The sequence below is a fragment of the Opisthocomus hoazin genome, chromosome 26 (assembly GCF_030867145.1).
Source record: "Opisthocomus hoazin isolate bOpiHoa1 chromosome 26, bOpiHoa1.hap1, whole genome shotgun sequence".
Classification (NCBI taxonomy): Eukaryota; Metazoa; Chordata; class Aves; order Opisthocomiformes; family Opisthocomidae; genus Opisthocomus; species Opisthocomus hoazin.
The window spans coordinates 1282677-1296577 of NC_134439.1; the positions used below are offsets into that span (position 1 = coordinate 1282677).

Sequence of the window (13901 nt, forward strand, 5' to 3'; positions counted from 1 at the left end):
CGACATCTCCTGTCAGCGGGTGAGCAGGGGGGGCCTGCTCTGCGGGGGGGGGGTCTCTGGGGACGGGGGGGTGGGTGCCCTGCCCGGCCCCGCATCCCTAAAGGTCCCCGCGCTGGGAGGGATGCTGAGGGTGGAGGGAAACTGAGGCACGGGGGGTAGGAAAGGGGCAGGCCTGGCTCAGCCGGGGTCAGGGGGGCTTTCAGCAAACCCAGTTTGTGGCTGGAGGAGGATGGGGGGGACGCTGTGCCACCCCCGGAGTGGTGCCAAGCGAAGCCCCCACATCGGCTGCTCCCCCCGCCCTGGATGGGTCCTGCCCCTGGGGCAGCCGGACCCGCTGGCCGACCCCCACCCGCTGCCGCTCGCGGGCTGTGGGCTCGTCGTGCGGATTTTAAGACACGCGGTGTTAATTAGGCAAATGACACCCCGGGAATCGTCCAGTGGGAAACTGCTGGGGCCACACCGGTGCGTGGGGCTGGGGACAGAGGGTCCCAGGTGGGAGGATGGGGGGCTCAGGGTACATGTGTGTCCCCCCGACACCCCTTTTGTCACCCGCAGGTCACCGGGTTCACCAGGGTCGGGTGTTCTTTGGGGATGGGGGGTGCTGGGACTGGGGGGACCCCACCCCGCGACCCAGGGCTGGAAGGGGCTGCCATGGTGCTGCCAGCAGAGCCGGCTGCCGGTGAGGGCAGAAGGCCACCTTGGTGAGGTCACAACGCGCTATGATGTCACAACGCGCTGTGACATCACAGCCGCTGGACTGTGAGCTCACGGGAGCGGGCAGCATGCCCCCGCCATGGCCGGGTCGGGGTCGCGGGGGGTGGGCGCATGGCGATGCCACCAGCGTGGGCCCAGCGTGGCGTGGCTGAACGAGCGCTGCTGGCACCGGCCCCCGGCCCCCCCGCGGCAGATGGCATCCGCTTGGGCCCGTGTCAGGGAGCCGGTGGGGTGCGGTGGCGGGGGGATGTGGTGTGTGGGGGCGGCAGGGGCTGCAGCCGCCGTGTCCCCCTCCATCGCCCCCCACCCCTCCGCGCTGGTGTCCCCAAATCGGGGGGGGGGAGGCGGCTGGTGGCCCTCCCAGAAGTGCACCGAGCGGTGTCAGGCCTCAGCAGGGCGGGGGGGCACAGGGGGTCCCGGTGAGGGGGGACCGGGGTGGCACCAGGGACAAAGGCAAAGGGCTGGATTTGGGGCTGGGGGTGCCAGACCCCTGCCCTGGGGGGCTCCCTGGGGGCTGATCCAGGCCGGTGCTGCCATCGTGGGGCTCGGCTCTCCCTGGCACAGTGGGACCCCCGGCGTCGGGGACTCCGGGGGCCTCAACCCCACCCCGGGGTGCTCTGGGGCCTCCCATCCCGGGGGACATCAGGGACCACCCCCGCCACACCCCAGGTGGCTTTGGGGACCCCCAGCCCAGGGAGCAGCAGGACCCCCATCCCCACACCCCCAGCCATTGGGTGGGGGGCAGAGAGTGAATTTAGGAAAGGGGGGGGGGTGTCTCCATGGCGACAGGGCGCCGATGACGACAGTCACCATTGCGAGGCTGTGTGGCCCGGCCCGTTGCCATGGCGATGCGCCTGGCACAGCGAGTCGCCATGGAGATGGCCGAGGGATGGAGTGGTCCCCATGGCGGGGGCCCAGGGCCAGGCCGGGGCTGGGGGGGGTCCCGGGGCTGAGCACCCCCGCTCCCACCCACGCGTGGGGCCTCGCGCCCTCCCGGCGCGGCGCGGGGCCGGCGGCCGCGTGCCGCCGCGTGCCCGGGTTCATTTGCACGAGGCTTTTCCACTCCAGTTCACACCACCATCTGACAAGCCCAACTTCTCATTTTCAGAGTAATCACTCCACTGCACTAATTGCACATGCAAATATGCAAATTCGTATTAATTAATTACTATACTAATTAGTTCTGTGGTATTTGCGAGTAATAAATCATTCGGAGGGAGCGGGAAGCTGGAGACCTGGCCCATTTACACTTCGCATAAAATTTTAATAGGCGCTCCGGCTGATCCGGGACAGCCGCGCCGCGCCGCACTTAAAGGCGCAGAGCTGGCGTGGCACGGCCTGGCCACGCTGCCCGGCTCAGGGGGCACCGGCCCCCCCGGCCCCGTGGGCTGGGACGGGGCCAGGGGCTGGAGGATAGTGAGGGAGAAGAGAAAAGGAAGAAAAAGGCGCTGGGTTGGAGGAGGGTGGGTGGGTTGGGGGTCTCAGGGGGTGACGCGGTGGCCTTGGCTGTCTCCATCCCAGGGAAACTGAGGCCGGGAGCGAGGTCCCCGTGGGGAGTGGGCGCGTGGTGGTCCCCACGGCAGCACCCTGCGCCCAGGGGCTCTCCCCTCGCCCGGGGGGTGTCCGGCCCCTCCTGCTGCGGGGACAACCCCAGGGAAGGGGGTGCCGGGGGGAGTCACCCCACTCCGCAGCCGCTCCCACTCCCGCCAGCCACTGCTGCCATGCCACCGCCGCCATGCCACCGCCGCCATGCCATCGCCGCCATGCCATCGCCGCCATGCTGGCACCGCAACCGTGCCAGCGCCGCGCAGCCGCTCCCCGCCGCCACCTTTGGGGATTTTGCAAGCCTTTAATTGTCGTAAGCACAGATTAATTAAGCAGCGATAAACACAAACCCATGCATTATTGATGAATAAGGGTGAGTTCAGGTTGGTGCAAACGTTGTAATTAAATATAAACCTCAAGCTGCCCATTGTTAACGGACAAATTACATTACTATTGCGACACGTGTCGGGGCGCGCGCGGCGGGGAAGGGGCTCGTGCCCGGGCACTGCGACCCCGCTGCAGCCTCCGGCCCAGCGGAGGGGGAGAGGGGGTCCGGGGGGGGCAGGGTTGGGGACCCCCTCACCGCGGATGTCCCTCGTTTCGCCACAGCGCCGGGGCCAGGCCTGCTCCGTCCGCGTCCGCCCCGGCTCCGCGTGCGGCGAGGATGCTCCACGCCGGGCCCGGCCCCATGGGGACACGGGGGACCCCCTTGGCGCCTGCCCCACTGTGCACGGGCACCCCGCGTGCTCCTGCACACGGACACACGCACACGCATGCAGGCACACGCATGCACACGCACATGCTCTCCCGTGCACGCATGCACATCTCTGGCACATACATACGCACACAGATGCACATCCGTGGCACGTACATGCATCCACACGCAGCCCTGTGTGCACGCACACACACATCCCTGGCACGCACACACATGTAGACATGCACACGCTCCTGTGCACACACATGCATGCATGCACACACACAGCCCTGGCACGTACACGCATCCACACGCAGTCCTGAGCGCACACACATGTGCATCCCTGGTGCACACACACACGCATAAAACATGCACACACTCCTGTGCACATGCATGCACAGCCCTGACACATACACACGTGCACACACTCCTGTGACACACATGTATGAACACACATGCACATCCCTGGCACATACACACATGCATGAACACACTCCTCTGACACACGTGTATGCACACACATGCACATCCCCGGCATGCGCACATGCATCAACATGCACACACGCATGCATGCCCACACGCGCACATCCCGGGCACAAACACGCATCGACACACAGTCCCGTGTGCACACACACGCCCTCCTGTGCACACACACAGGCACTCACCCACACTCCTGTGTGCACATGTGCCCAGCCCTGGCACACGCATGCACAGCCCTGGCACACGCATGCAGATTTGCACACACGTGCCCATGCTCCTATGTACACACATGCTCCTGTGCACACACGTGCACAGCCCTGGCACACGCATGCACAGCCCTGGCACACGCATGCAGGCTTGCACACACGTGCCCATGCTCCCATGCACACGTGCTCCCATGCACACGCATGCACAGCCCTGGCACACACATGCAGGTTTGTACATGCATGCCCATGCTCCCATGCACACGTGCTCCCATGCACACGCATGCACAGCCCTGGCACACGCACACACGCACACCCAGGACTCCCCCCAGCCGCGGTTCCTGCTGCACCAGCGCCCACCCAAACCCCCCACCCGGAAGCAGCGCAGCCCCCCCCCAGGGACCCCTGTCCCCATGTCCCCATCCCCCCTGCGTGAACAGACCCCCCCGCCCGGGCACCCTCCGCGGCCAGGCCACGCTCGCCCGTACGACCCTCCCTTCTGGACTGGGACCCCTTGCCGGGACCCCGTGCTGGGTGCCGCGGCCATGCCACCCTCCCCGCGGGCACGGGGGTCTCCCCGGCAGACCCCGGCCCCCCAGGCAGCCGCAGCCCCCCGGGACACCGGTGACAGCCCCACTGGGCCCGGTGAGGGGGAGACGGGGGGCTGCAGGGAGAGCGGGCGAGCGCGGCTGGCTGCGCGTCCCCGCTCCCCGCGCGCCCCTGGCCCGGGCGGAGGGTGGGGGGTTGGCAGCTGGTAGCTATTTATTAACCAGTCATGGTTAAATTGGTTTATAAATTAACAGATGTTTTAACTTTATTCTTTCTTCTGGGAATGGAGGCAGCAAACTGGTCTGTGCTGGCGGCCGGGAGCCGGCCGGGCCCCCTCCCCAGGAGGGTCGGGGTGGGGGGCAACGAGGCTGGCAGCCCCCGGCTGCAGCCCCCCCCCTTGCAGGGCACCGCGGGGGCACCGGGATGGGCTTGCAGGTCCCCTGGGGTCCCCCCTACCCGGGAAGGGGCTTGGGCTGTGGAGGGCACGTGCTACAGGTGGGTAAACTGAGGCACGGGGGGGGCTGATGCCCGTTCCCCCAGCCCAGCCAGGAGCACCCCGGGGTGCAGGCGCAACGCTCGGCATGGGTTGGTGGCTGCCAGCCAGGACGGCTCCAGCTCCGGCCACCCCGTGCCAAGGCCCGTGGGCCCGTGCCCAGGACTGCACTCGCCGGGTGGCCGTGCCAGCCCCGGGGTGCCTGTGCCAGCCCCGCCATGCCAGCCCCGCCAGCCCCGCCACGCCAGTCCTGTGAGCCCTGCCATGCCAGTCCCACCAGCCTCACCATGCCAGTCCCACCAGCCCCACCATGCCAGCTCCACCAGCCCCGCCACGCCAGTCCTGTGAGCCCTGCCATGCCAGTCCCACCAGCCTCACCATGCCAGTCCCACCAGCCTCACCATGCCAGCTCCACCAGCCCCGCCATGCCAGTCCCACCAGCCTCACCATGCCAGTCCCACCAGCCTCACCATGCCAGCTCCACCAGCCCCGCCATGCCAGTCCCACCAGCCCCACCATGCCAGCTCCACCAGCCCCACCATGCCAGCCCCACCAGCCCCACCATGCCAGCTCCACCAGCCCCACCATGCCAGTCCCACCAGCCCCACCATGCCAGCTCCACCAGCCCCGCCATGCCAGTCCCACCAGCCCTGCCACATCAGCTCCACCAGTCCCGCCACGCCAGCCCCGCCATGCCAGCCGTGCCGGGGATGAGCCGAGGGGCACAGCCAGGCCAGCAAGAGCCGCGGGGCCAGGCCCAGCGCAGGGGGACATGGGGACACAGCCCCCTGCCCGCCCTGCCGGGGTGCGGGGTGGGACCCCCTGCTCATCCTACCGGGGTGTGGGGTCGAAACCCCCCGTCCCAGGGGGGATACGGGGACGCGTCCCCTCCCGGCACCGGGGCTTGGAGCCCCCCACAGCTTCCTGGGGATATGGGGTTGCAGACCCCCGCCCCATCGCCCAGGGGTTGGAGCCCCCCCCCCCCACCGTGGTGGGGGTTTGGGGTGTCAGCCTCCCCGTGCCTCAGTTTCCCCATCGCACAGAGGGGGTCCAGCCCTTCCCCCCCCTCCCCCGTGCTGTTCTCGACATCGACGCCAGTGGGGTGTCACGGTGGGGGTGGCCACGTCCCCAGGCCCCCTCATGCAGTCCCGTTTGGGGAGGGGGCTGCCCCCAGCTCCCCCTGCCCCTCTGCAGCACCTCTTGTCACTGGGGGGGCTTCCAGCAGCGAAGGGGTTAAGCCCCCCCCCCGCCCGCCGCCCCCTCCTGCTCCCACGCCTGCTCCCACGCGTGTTCCCGCTCCCTGCACCTCTTCTGGGTCCGGGGGGGGGCACCGGCCCCCCCCGCCGCCCCCGCTGCAGCTCCGGGGGGGGCACTGAGCCGGGGGGGGGGCTGGGGGCCCGATCCCGGGGGGGTGCACTCACGGTGGGTCCTGGGGTGCCGGGGGCGGGGGGGGGCTCGGCGTGCGCAGCCCGGGGGGAGCTGGGGGGACCCCGGGGGCGGGGGGGGAACCACGGGAGGGGCCCCCTGTCCCCCCCTCCCGGGCAGGGGACCCAGGCGTCCGGAGGGGGATTCCCAGGGCGAGGGGCGCTTGGGGGGGGTCCCCGGCACCCACCGACCCCCACCTCGAGCCCCGCCCACGCTGTGGCCCCGCCCGCTCCCTGCCCAGGCCCCGCCCTCTCCCTGCCCAGGCCCCGCCCCCTGACACTCACCCTTTGGACCAGCGTCCCGGTGTCCTCCGGACCCCACCGCCCCCTGTCCCGTCCCCACCGCCCCCCGTCCCCACCATCCCCAGCGCCCTCCCGGCCCCACCGTGCTCTGACCCCACAGCCCCCCGCCCCACGGCGCCCCAGACCCACCCCACCCTGTCCCCGCACTGCCTCATCCCCTCGACGCCCCGGCCCCACAGCCCCCGGCCCCTCAACACCCTGGCCCCGCTGCCCCTGTCCCCTCGATGACCCAGCTCCACAGTCCCCAGCCCCCCAAGCTGCCTTGGCCCCTTGACACCCCAGCCCAGCAGCCCCCAGCCCCTCAACATCCCAGACCCGCAGGCCCCAGCCCCTCGATGACCTGATCCCGCAGCCCCTGGCCCCCCATGCTGCCCTGTCCCCTCAATGCCCCAGCCCTGCTGTCCCCAGCCCCTTGACACCCCAGCCCCGCAGCCCCCAGCCCCTCATGCTGCCTCATCCCTTTGACACCCCGGCCCCGCAGCCCCCAGCCCCTCGACGCCCCAGCCCTGCAGCCCCCGGCCCCTCCAGCCCCGCGTCCCCCTCGTCGCTCCGCCGGTGGGTGAAGGCTCTTGCTCCTCGCCGGTGCCCGCGGGTGGGGGGCGAAGTGGGGGGTGAGGCAGCAAGCGCTGTTTTCCCCGAACATGCTGCTATTTTTACTCTCTCTGCAGGAGGATTCGCTGCTGCGTGGAGCTGCAACCCCCGCCGCACGGCACGGGGATGGGCATGGCACGGGCACGGCACCAGCACTGGTGGGCTCTGCTCCCGCACCCCACCAGGCAGCCCGGGTGCCCACGGGGATGGGACGGGGCTGACGGGCGAGGAGCGGGGCCATGCGTGGCACACGTGTACCCGGCGCTGCATGGCACGGAGGGGGCTTGGGCACTGCATCCCGCACCGAGCTGGTGCAGGCTGCGTGGGTGCGGGCGCGGGCGGCGCGTGCCGATCCCGGGGGGCTGCGGGCGCTGCCGCTGCCACAGCACTGGGAGGGGAGGGGGCCCGGCCACCCCCTCACACGGTGCCTTTGCGGGTGGGAGGAACGGGAACGGCAGCGGGAGAGAGCCCGGGAACCTGTTGCCATAACGACTCGGGTCCCTCGCCGGGATGGGGATGGGGACGATGCTCAGAGCCTGGCATGGGGACCCCCGGCACGGGGTGACCAAGGGACCCCTCACCTCGTCCCCCCGCAGCTTTGCCTCCATGGGGATGCAGGCTCTGCTGGTCCCTGTCCCTGGGCTGTCCCCACCCAGGGTGGGCAATGCCACGTTGGGCTGTGCTGTGCCACAGGGCCAAGCTGTGCCGTGCAGAGCCGGGCTTTGCCATGGGGAGCTGGGCTTTGCCACGCTTTGCCGTGCAGAGCCGGGATTTGTGATGCTTTGTCGTGCAGAGCCGAGATTTGCCGTGCAAAGCCAGGATTTGTGATGCTTTGCCATGCAGAGCTGGGCTTTGCCACGGGGAGATGGGTTTTGCCACACTTCGCCATGCAGAGCCAGGATTTGTGATGCTTTGCCATGCAGAGCTGGGCTTTGCCACGCTTTGCCATGCAGAGCTGGAATTCACCATGCAGAGCCAGGATTTTCCATGCAGAGCCGGGCTTTGCCACGAGGAGCTGGGGTTTGCCACGCTTTTCCGTGCAGAGCCGAGCTTTGCCGCGCAGAGCCGGGCTTTGCCGTGCTTTGCCGCTCGGGGCTGGGCGGGCGGGAGGCCGGTCCATGGCACGGTGCCACTCGGGTAAATATTTTGCTGGAGCGGCGGCTGCTGGCCCGCGGCCACCCGCAGCCGTTGGAGCACCGGGAGATCCAGGGGCCGGAGCCAGCTCCCGGCTCCCCCTTCCTCGTTCCTCCTCCGAGGCGGCTTCGTCAGCCCCCAGCCCACGGCCCCCCACCCCGGCCCCTGGCAGGACACCCCGTGAGGGGACGGGTGCCACCGCTCTGGCTGCCGGTGACCTCGCTGTCCCCCTGTGCCAGGACCCCCCCGGCTGTGCCCCCGCGGGGTGGTGGGAGAGCTGCCCTCGATGCCCGGGTCCCTCCCGGCACATGCAGCGGGGTGGGGGTGGGGGCTGAGCCCTGGCTTCCCCAGGGGGAAATTTGCGGTTTGGTGGAATTTTCCACCAGTAAAACCACGGAGAGCCGGGGCAGAGCCGGGGCAGCCGGGCACAGCCCCGGGCGAGGGCACAGTCCCTGCCTCTGGCACACGCCAGCGTCCCCGGGGCTGCGGCTGGGGACGATGGGATGTTCTGGGGGTCCCGTGGCCCCGCTGTCCCCACGGATGTCCCCCGGCCACCTTCCCTGGGTGGCTCCCATCCCTACCCGAGCGGTGTCTCTGTCCCATGCGGCTGCGTCCCTCCAAGGGTGCCCCTGCCCCCCCCAGTCTGCAGCTCTGCGGGGAAACTGAGGCACAAGGCATGAGGACTCACGTGGAGCCACCCGTTCCCATGCCCGTCCCATCCCACTTGGCCACCACCATCAGAGGCCACCCCCCCGGCAGGGAAGGGGTTAAGGACCCCCCCCCGGGTTGGCTGAACCCCCTCGGGGGCTCCCCAAGGGCTCATTACCTCGGCCTCAGCCCCCCTGCCCGGGGTGGGGGGGATGAATAATTCAGCGCCTGGTAGGAGACGTGTCCTCCCTCCCTCTCCTTCCTCCTCCTCCTCCTCCTCCTCACCGGCTCTGCCTTCCCCACCTCCCCGCCGCTCTCAGTCCTCGTCGTACCGAGCCCTGGGTGCTACCAAACTCCACTCGGCACCGGTGGCAGAGATTTTTTCCCCCCCCCTCGCCCCCCTCCCCGGTGACGCGCGGTCAAGGCCATGGACCCCAAGGACCGCAAGAAGATCCAGTTCTCGGTGCCGGCCCCCCCGAGCCAGCTGGACCCCCGCGCCGTCGAGATGGTGAGGGTGGATCTCGGGGTACGGGGTCATGCCGGGGGTCCCTCGTTGCGCCAAGGTCACCGGCAGCGCGCTGCCGGTGACCTCGGTGCAACGAGGGACCCCCAGTGTGACCGGGAGGGATGGAGGGGACAGAAAAGCTCCAAGGTGCCAACGTGAGCTGGGTCCTGCAGGAGGGATGGGGACAGGGTGGGGATGGAGGGGACAGGAGGGACGGGATGGGACCTGAGGGATGGGACAAGAGCGGGGGGACGGAGGGGATGGAGGGAGAGGATGGGACTGGGAGAGTGGGACAGGAGGGACAGGATGGGACTGGGAGAGCAGGACAAGGGGCATCGGAGGGGACGGAGGGGACAGGGCGTGGGACGGGAGGGACAGGACTGGATGTGGGGACAGGATGGGACCGGGGAGAGACGGGGATGGGACAAGAGAGCTCCAAGGTCCCCGCATGAGCCGCGGTCCCGCAGAGGGAGGGTTGTGCAGGGGGACTGGGAGGGGACAGGAGAGGACAGGGATGGGACAGGAGGGAAGGGATGGGACAGAGGGGACAGGATGAAGATGGATGGGATGGAGGGGACAGGACACGCTGGGGGACAGTCCCCAGCACACACTGGACCCAGAGCCCCCACCAAGGGGCCAGGCAGGAGCCAGTGGGGCTGGGAGGGACTGGGGACACCGTGGGGACCCCCGGATGGGGCCATGGCCCCTCTGTGGGACACTTCAGCTTTCAGCAGCGCTGGCTCAGTGGGGACCCCCACCCTGAGGACCCCTGCCCTGGCCGAAGTGGGGTGTCGCCATCCCCTGCTCCCCGCTGGCGGCCCCAGGCTGGGTGCTCCCCCCGTGCAGCCCCGCATGCTCCCTGCCCGCAGACACTCACATGCATGCAGGGGTCTTGGCTCTGGGACACAGGGCAGGGGACACAGGACCCCCGGTGTCCCCGGCCGGTGACACCCCGCTGTGCCCCAGATCCGCCGGCGAAGGCCCACGCCAGCCATGCTCTTCCAGCTCTCCGAGCACTCCTCCCCAGGTGAGCAGGGCAGGGACCAGCGCCGGCTGGGGCCGGGACACGGGGCAGGGATGGACGTGGCGGCAGGGATGGGACATGGTGTCACTGGCAGGATGGGGTGGCAGGGATGGGAGGTCATGGCGGGCATGGGATGGGGTGGAAGGGGTGGGATGTGGTGTCACCAGTAGGATGGAGTGGCAGGGATGGGATGTTGTGGCAGGGATGGGATGGGGTGGCAGGGATGGGACGTCGCAGTGGGGATGGGACATCATGGTGGGGATAGGATGGAGTGGCAGGGGTGGGACGTTGTGGCAGGGATGGGACGTTGTGGTGGGGATGGGACATCATGGTGCGGATGCGATGGGGTAGCAGGAGTGGGACGTCGTGGCGGGGATGGGAAGGGGTGGCAGGGGTGGGATGTGGTGTCATGCACAGTATGAGGTGTCCAGGCTGGGCCATGGCGACAGGGAGGGGACATGGCGGCGGGATGGGATGTGGTGTCACCTGTGGCACAGGATGTCAGGGAAGGGACATGGTGGAGGGGAGGGGACGGGGTGTCACAGCACGGGGTGTCACAACACGGGGTGGCAGGGACGGAATGCAGTGGCAGGTCCCAGGCAGGCAGGGTGACCCCCTGGAGCGGGGGCCCGGGGGTGGGCAGGGACCTGCCCGGCTCCACTGGGTGCCCGCAGCCCCTGTCCCACTCACCCCTCTCTCCCCGGCGCTGCCGACCCAGAGGACGAGTCCCTGCCCTACCAGGTGAGTGGGCGCCGGGACCCCCAGGGCCGCCCCACTCCCCCGTCCCATGGCTCCCCGGCACCGGGGGATTATCGGGTCCCTGCCCAGCAGGGGCACACGGTGCCGGTGCTGCGGGGACAAGGACGGGGACACGGAGCTGAGCCAGGCTGTGGGGCTCGGCCGCGGTGCAAACTGTCACAGGGCCACCACCCCAGGGTCCGCATGGCGGAGTGGGTGGGAGGGTCAGCCTTGGGTCCCCATGGTGGGACCCCCGTCACGGCACCCAGCTCCCCAGGGGCTGCCAGGCTGCCCCGGGGCTGCGGTGTCCCCCAGCATGGGGGGACGCTGGGACCCCCTCCCTGATGCCGCTCCGTGCCGTAGCGCGCCTCCGGCGAGGGCTGCCTGCTGAAACCAAAGAGGACCAACCCGTGTGCCTACACGCCACCCTCGCTCAAAGGTACCGGCTGAATGGGGAAACTGAGGCACGGGGGTGCGTGGGGTGGGCGAGGGGCACCTGGGTACGCCGGATCCCCACGCCTCTCTGGTGCTGTATGGCTCCGTGGGGAAACCCCAGTGCTCCCAGTGCTCCCAGTGCCCGGAGCGGGGATCCTGATGCCGGCACCTCCCCAGCGGTGCAGCGCATCGTGCAGTCCCACCTGGAGAGCGGCCTGGCCGGGGGTGACAGCTCCGACGGGGAGGCCGATGACGGGGACCATGAGCTGGCCCGCGCCTGCGACCCCGACAGTGCCCTCGAGCCCGGTGAGGGGGACGGGGGATGGGGTTGCTGGAGCCCCGGGGTGGCACAGGGACAGGGCTGCCAGAGCCCAGGGGACATGGCGACAGGATTGCTGGAACCTGGGGGACATGGGGACATGGGGAGGGGGTGCCGGAGCCTGGGGGACATGGGGGTGAGGATGATAGAGCCCAAGGGATGCAGGGACTTGGGATGGGGCTGCCGAAGCCTGGGGGACATGGGGACATGGGGACGGGGATGATGGAGCCCAAGGGACGCAGGGATGGGACTGCCGGAGTCCGGAGGTGCAGACGCGGGTGCCACCTTCCCCTGCAGCCCTTGGGGACAGGGTGGGTGCCCGGGGGGGGCCACATTGGGTGCTGCCTGGACCCGCTGCCCACTCGCCCTGGGCCAAGCGATGTCCACGGGGACCACCACGTCCCCCACCGGGGCCGTGCCGAGGCCAGCGGGACCCCGGCCGCTCGGCTGACGTCCCGCTGGCCGGCTCTGCGGTGGCCCGGTGCCACGTGTGCCCCCCACTGCCCCCGGCTCATGGCCGCCCACCCGCCAAGCCCCGGGGAGCCAGGCCAGAGGTGAGAGGAGCTGCTTCCCCGCCGGCCTCAAGGCGCACAAACGGAAAGGTGACAGGATGGGGACAGCGGGCGGATGGGGACGGCAATGGTTGGGGGACGGGGGAGGGATGGGGACGGTGGGGAGATGGGGATGATGATGGTTGGGGGACAGGGGAGGAATGGGGGTGGTGGAAGGATGAACACAGTGAGGGAACGAGGACAGTGGGGGCATGGGGATGGCAGGGGCATGGGGATGGTGGAGGGACAGGGATGGTGATGGTGGGGGGAGAGGGATGGTGGAGACATGGGGATGGTGGGGGGACGGGGATGGCGGACAGACGGGCACAGTGGAAGGATGGGGCCGGTGATGGTGGGTGACAGGGACGGTGGAGGGATGGGGATGGCGATGGTGGGGGGACAGGGATGGTGGTGGGATGAGGATGATGGAGGGATGGGAATGGCGATGGCCGGGGTCAGGGATGGTGGAGGGATGTGGATGGCGGGGGGACAGGGACGGTGGGGGGACATGGCCGCCCTCCCGCCCGCTGCGGCCTCCTGGCCCGGGGGTGCCGGGTGGGTGCCGGGGGTGCTCGGGACCCCGTCCCCTCCCCCGCCGCGGGGTCACCCTGGAGCCGGGGGTCCCGGGCCCACCGGCTGCCTGGCCGCAGGCGGGCAGAAGGTCTCGTTCGCCGGCGGCATGGAGGAGCGCGGCGAGGCCCTGCAGTCGCTGACGGTGGCCGAGATCCCCGAGGACCCCGAGGGAGTGGAGGGTGACGAGGAGGAGCAGGAGGGTGGCGGCGGCACCGGGGGTACGCGGAGCGCACACCCCCCCCCCCCCAGCATCCCCCCGGTGCCTCCGGTCCCCGCACTGACCCCCCCCCGGGTCTCCATCCCCAGAGCGGAGACACCCGGTCGGCTTCGCGGAGGGACACCCCCGCCCCGGCGGCCCCCAGCGCCACTCGCCCCCCCTCCCGCTGGGCACCAGCTAGCCGGCACCGGGCACGGCCCCCCCGCCGCAGCAGCTTCGCCTGCGACCACCGCCCGCTGCCCCCCCCCAATTGTGTGTCCCCCCCCCCCCGCCCTGCCTGCGCTTTGCCCGCCGCGCACCGGGGGTCCCGGCACGGGGACCCCCTCCTTCACCACCCCTCCACCCCCCCCGGCTGCCGGGGCAGGAGCCGGGACACCCCCCCCGTCCCCCGTCGAGCTGAGCCCCCCGCCCGCAATAAACGGCTGGACAGAGCGCTGGAGCCTGCCGGGGGGGGGGTGTGTGTGACGGGGGAGGGGGGGCTGAGCCGGGCCTGGGGGGACAGCCCGGGGTGTGGTGCGGGGGGACCGGGCAGCGGGAGGGCGAGAGCGGGGGGCTGCGGGGTCAGAGCTAGGGCCACCATGGAGCCCCCCGCCATGGGCATGGTACCTCCCAGCCCCATTGACACCTCCCCCGATGGGCAATGGTCGCTCCCAGCCCCACTGACACCCCCTCCCTATGGGGAATTGTCCCTCCCAACCCCACTGATCCCCCCTATGGGGAATGGTCCTGCCCCACTGACACCCCCTATGGGGAATGGTCCC

General features: G+C 70.2%; 2 protein-coding genes across 3 annotated transcripts; both read left to right on the plus strand.

Moving 5' to 3' along the window:
- On the plus strand, positions 1-13572 carry PPP1R1B (protein phosphatase 1 regulatory inhibitor subunit 1B). 2 transcript variants are annotated; one of them, XM_075443672.1, is made up of 9 exons: positions 1-19; positions 9203-9286; positions 10250-10310; positions 11026-11048; positions 11409-11484; positions 11658-11786; positions 12333-12401; positions 13001-13141; positions 13230-13572. In XM_075443672.1, the coding sequence occupies exons 2-9, from the start codon at positions 9206-9208 to the stop codon at positions 13319-13321; spliced, it is 672 nt and encodes a 223-aa protein (XP_075299787.1). In that variant the 5' UTR covers positions 1-19; positions 9203-9205; the 3' UTR covers positions 13322-13572. The 2 variants fall into 2 exon arrangements, with proteins under 2 accessions (XP_075299787.1, XP_075299786.1); XM_075443671.1 differs by lacking the exon at positions 1-19 and adding an exon at positions 7136-7154.
- Positions 7411-9209, plus strand: LOC142364319 (uncharacterized). Its single transcript, XM_075443670.1, has 2 exons — positions 7411-9009; positions 9099-9209. Exon 1 carries the CDS (start codon positions 7834-7836, stop codon positions 8794-8796), a length of 963 nt encoding a protein of 320 aa, XP_075299785.1. The 5' UTR covers positions 7411-7833; the 3' UTR covers positions 8797-9009; positions 9099-9209.
- Positions 13573-13901: the final 329 nt, after the last annotated feature.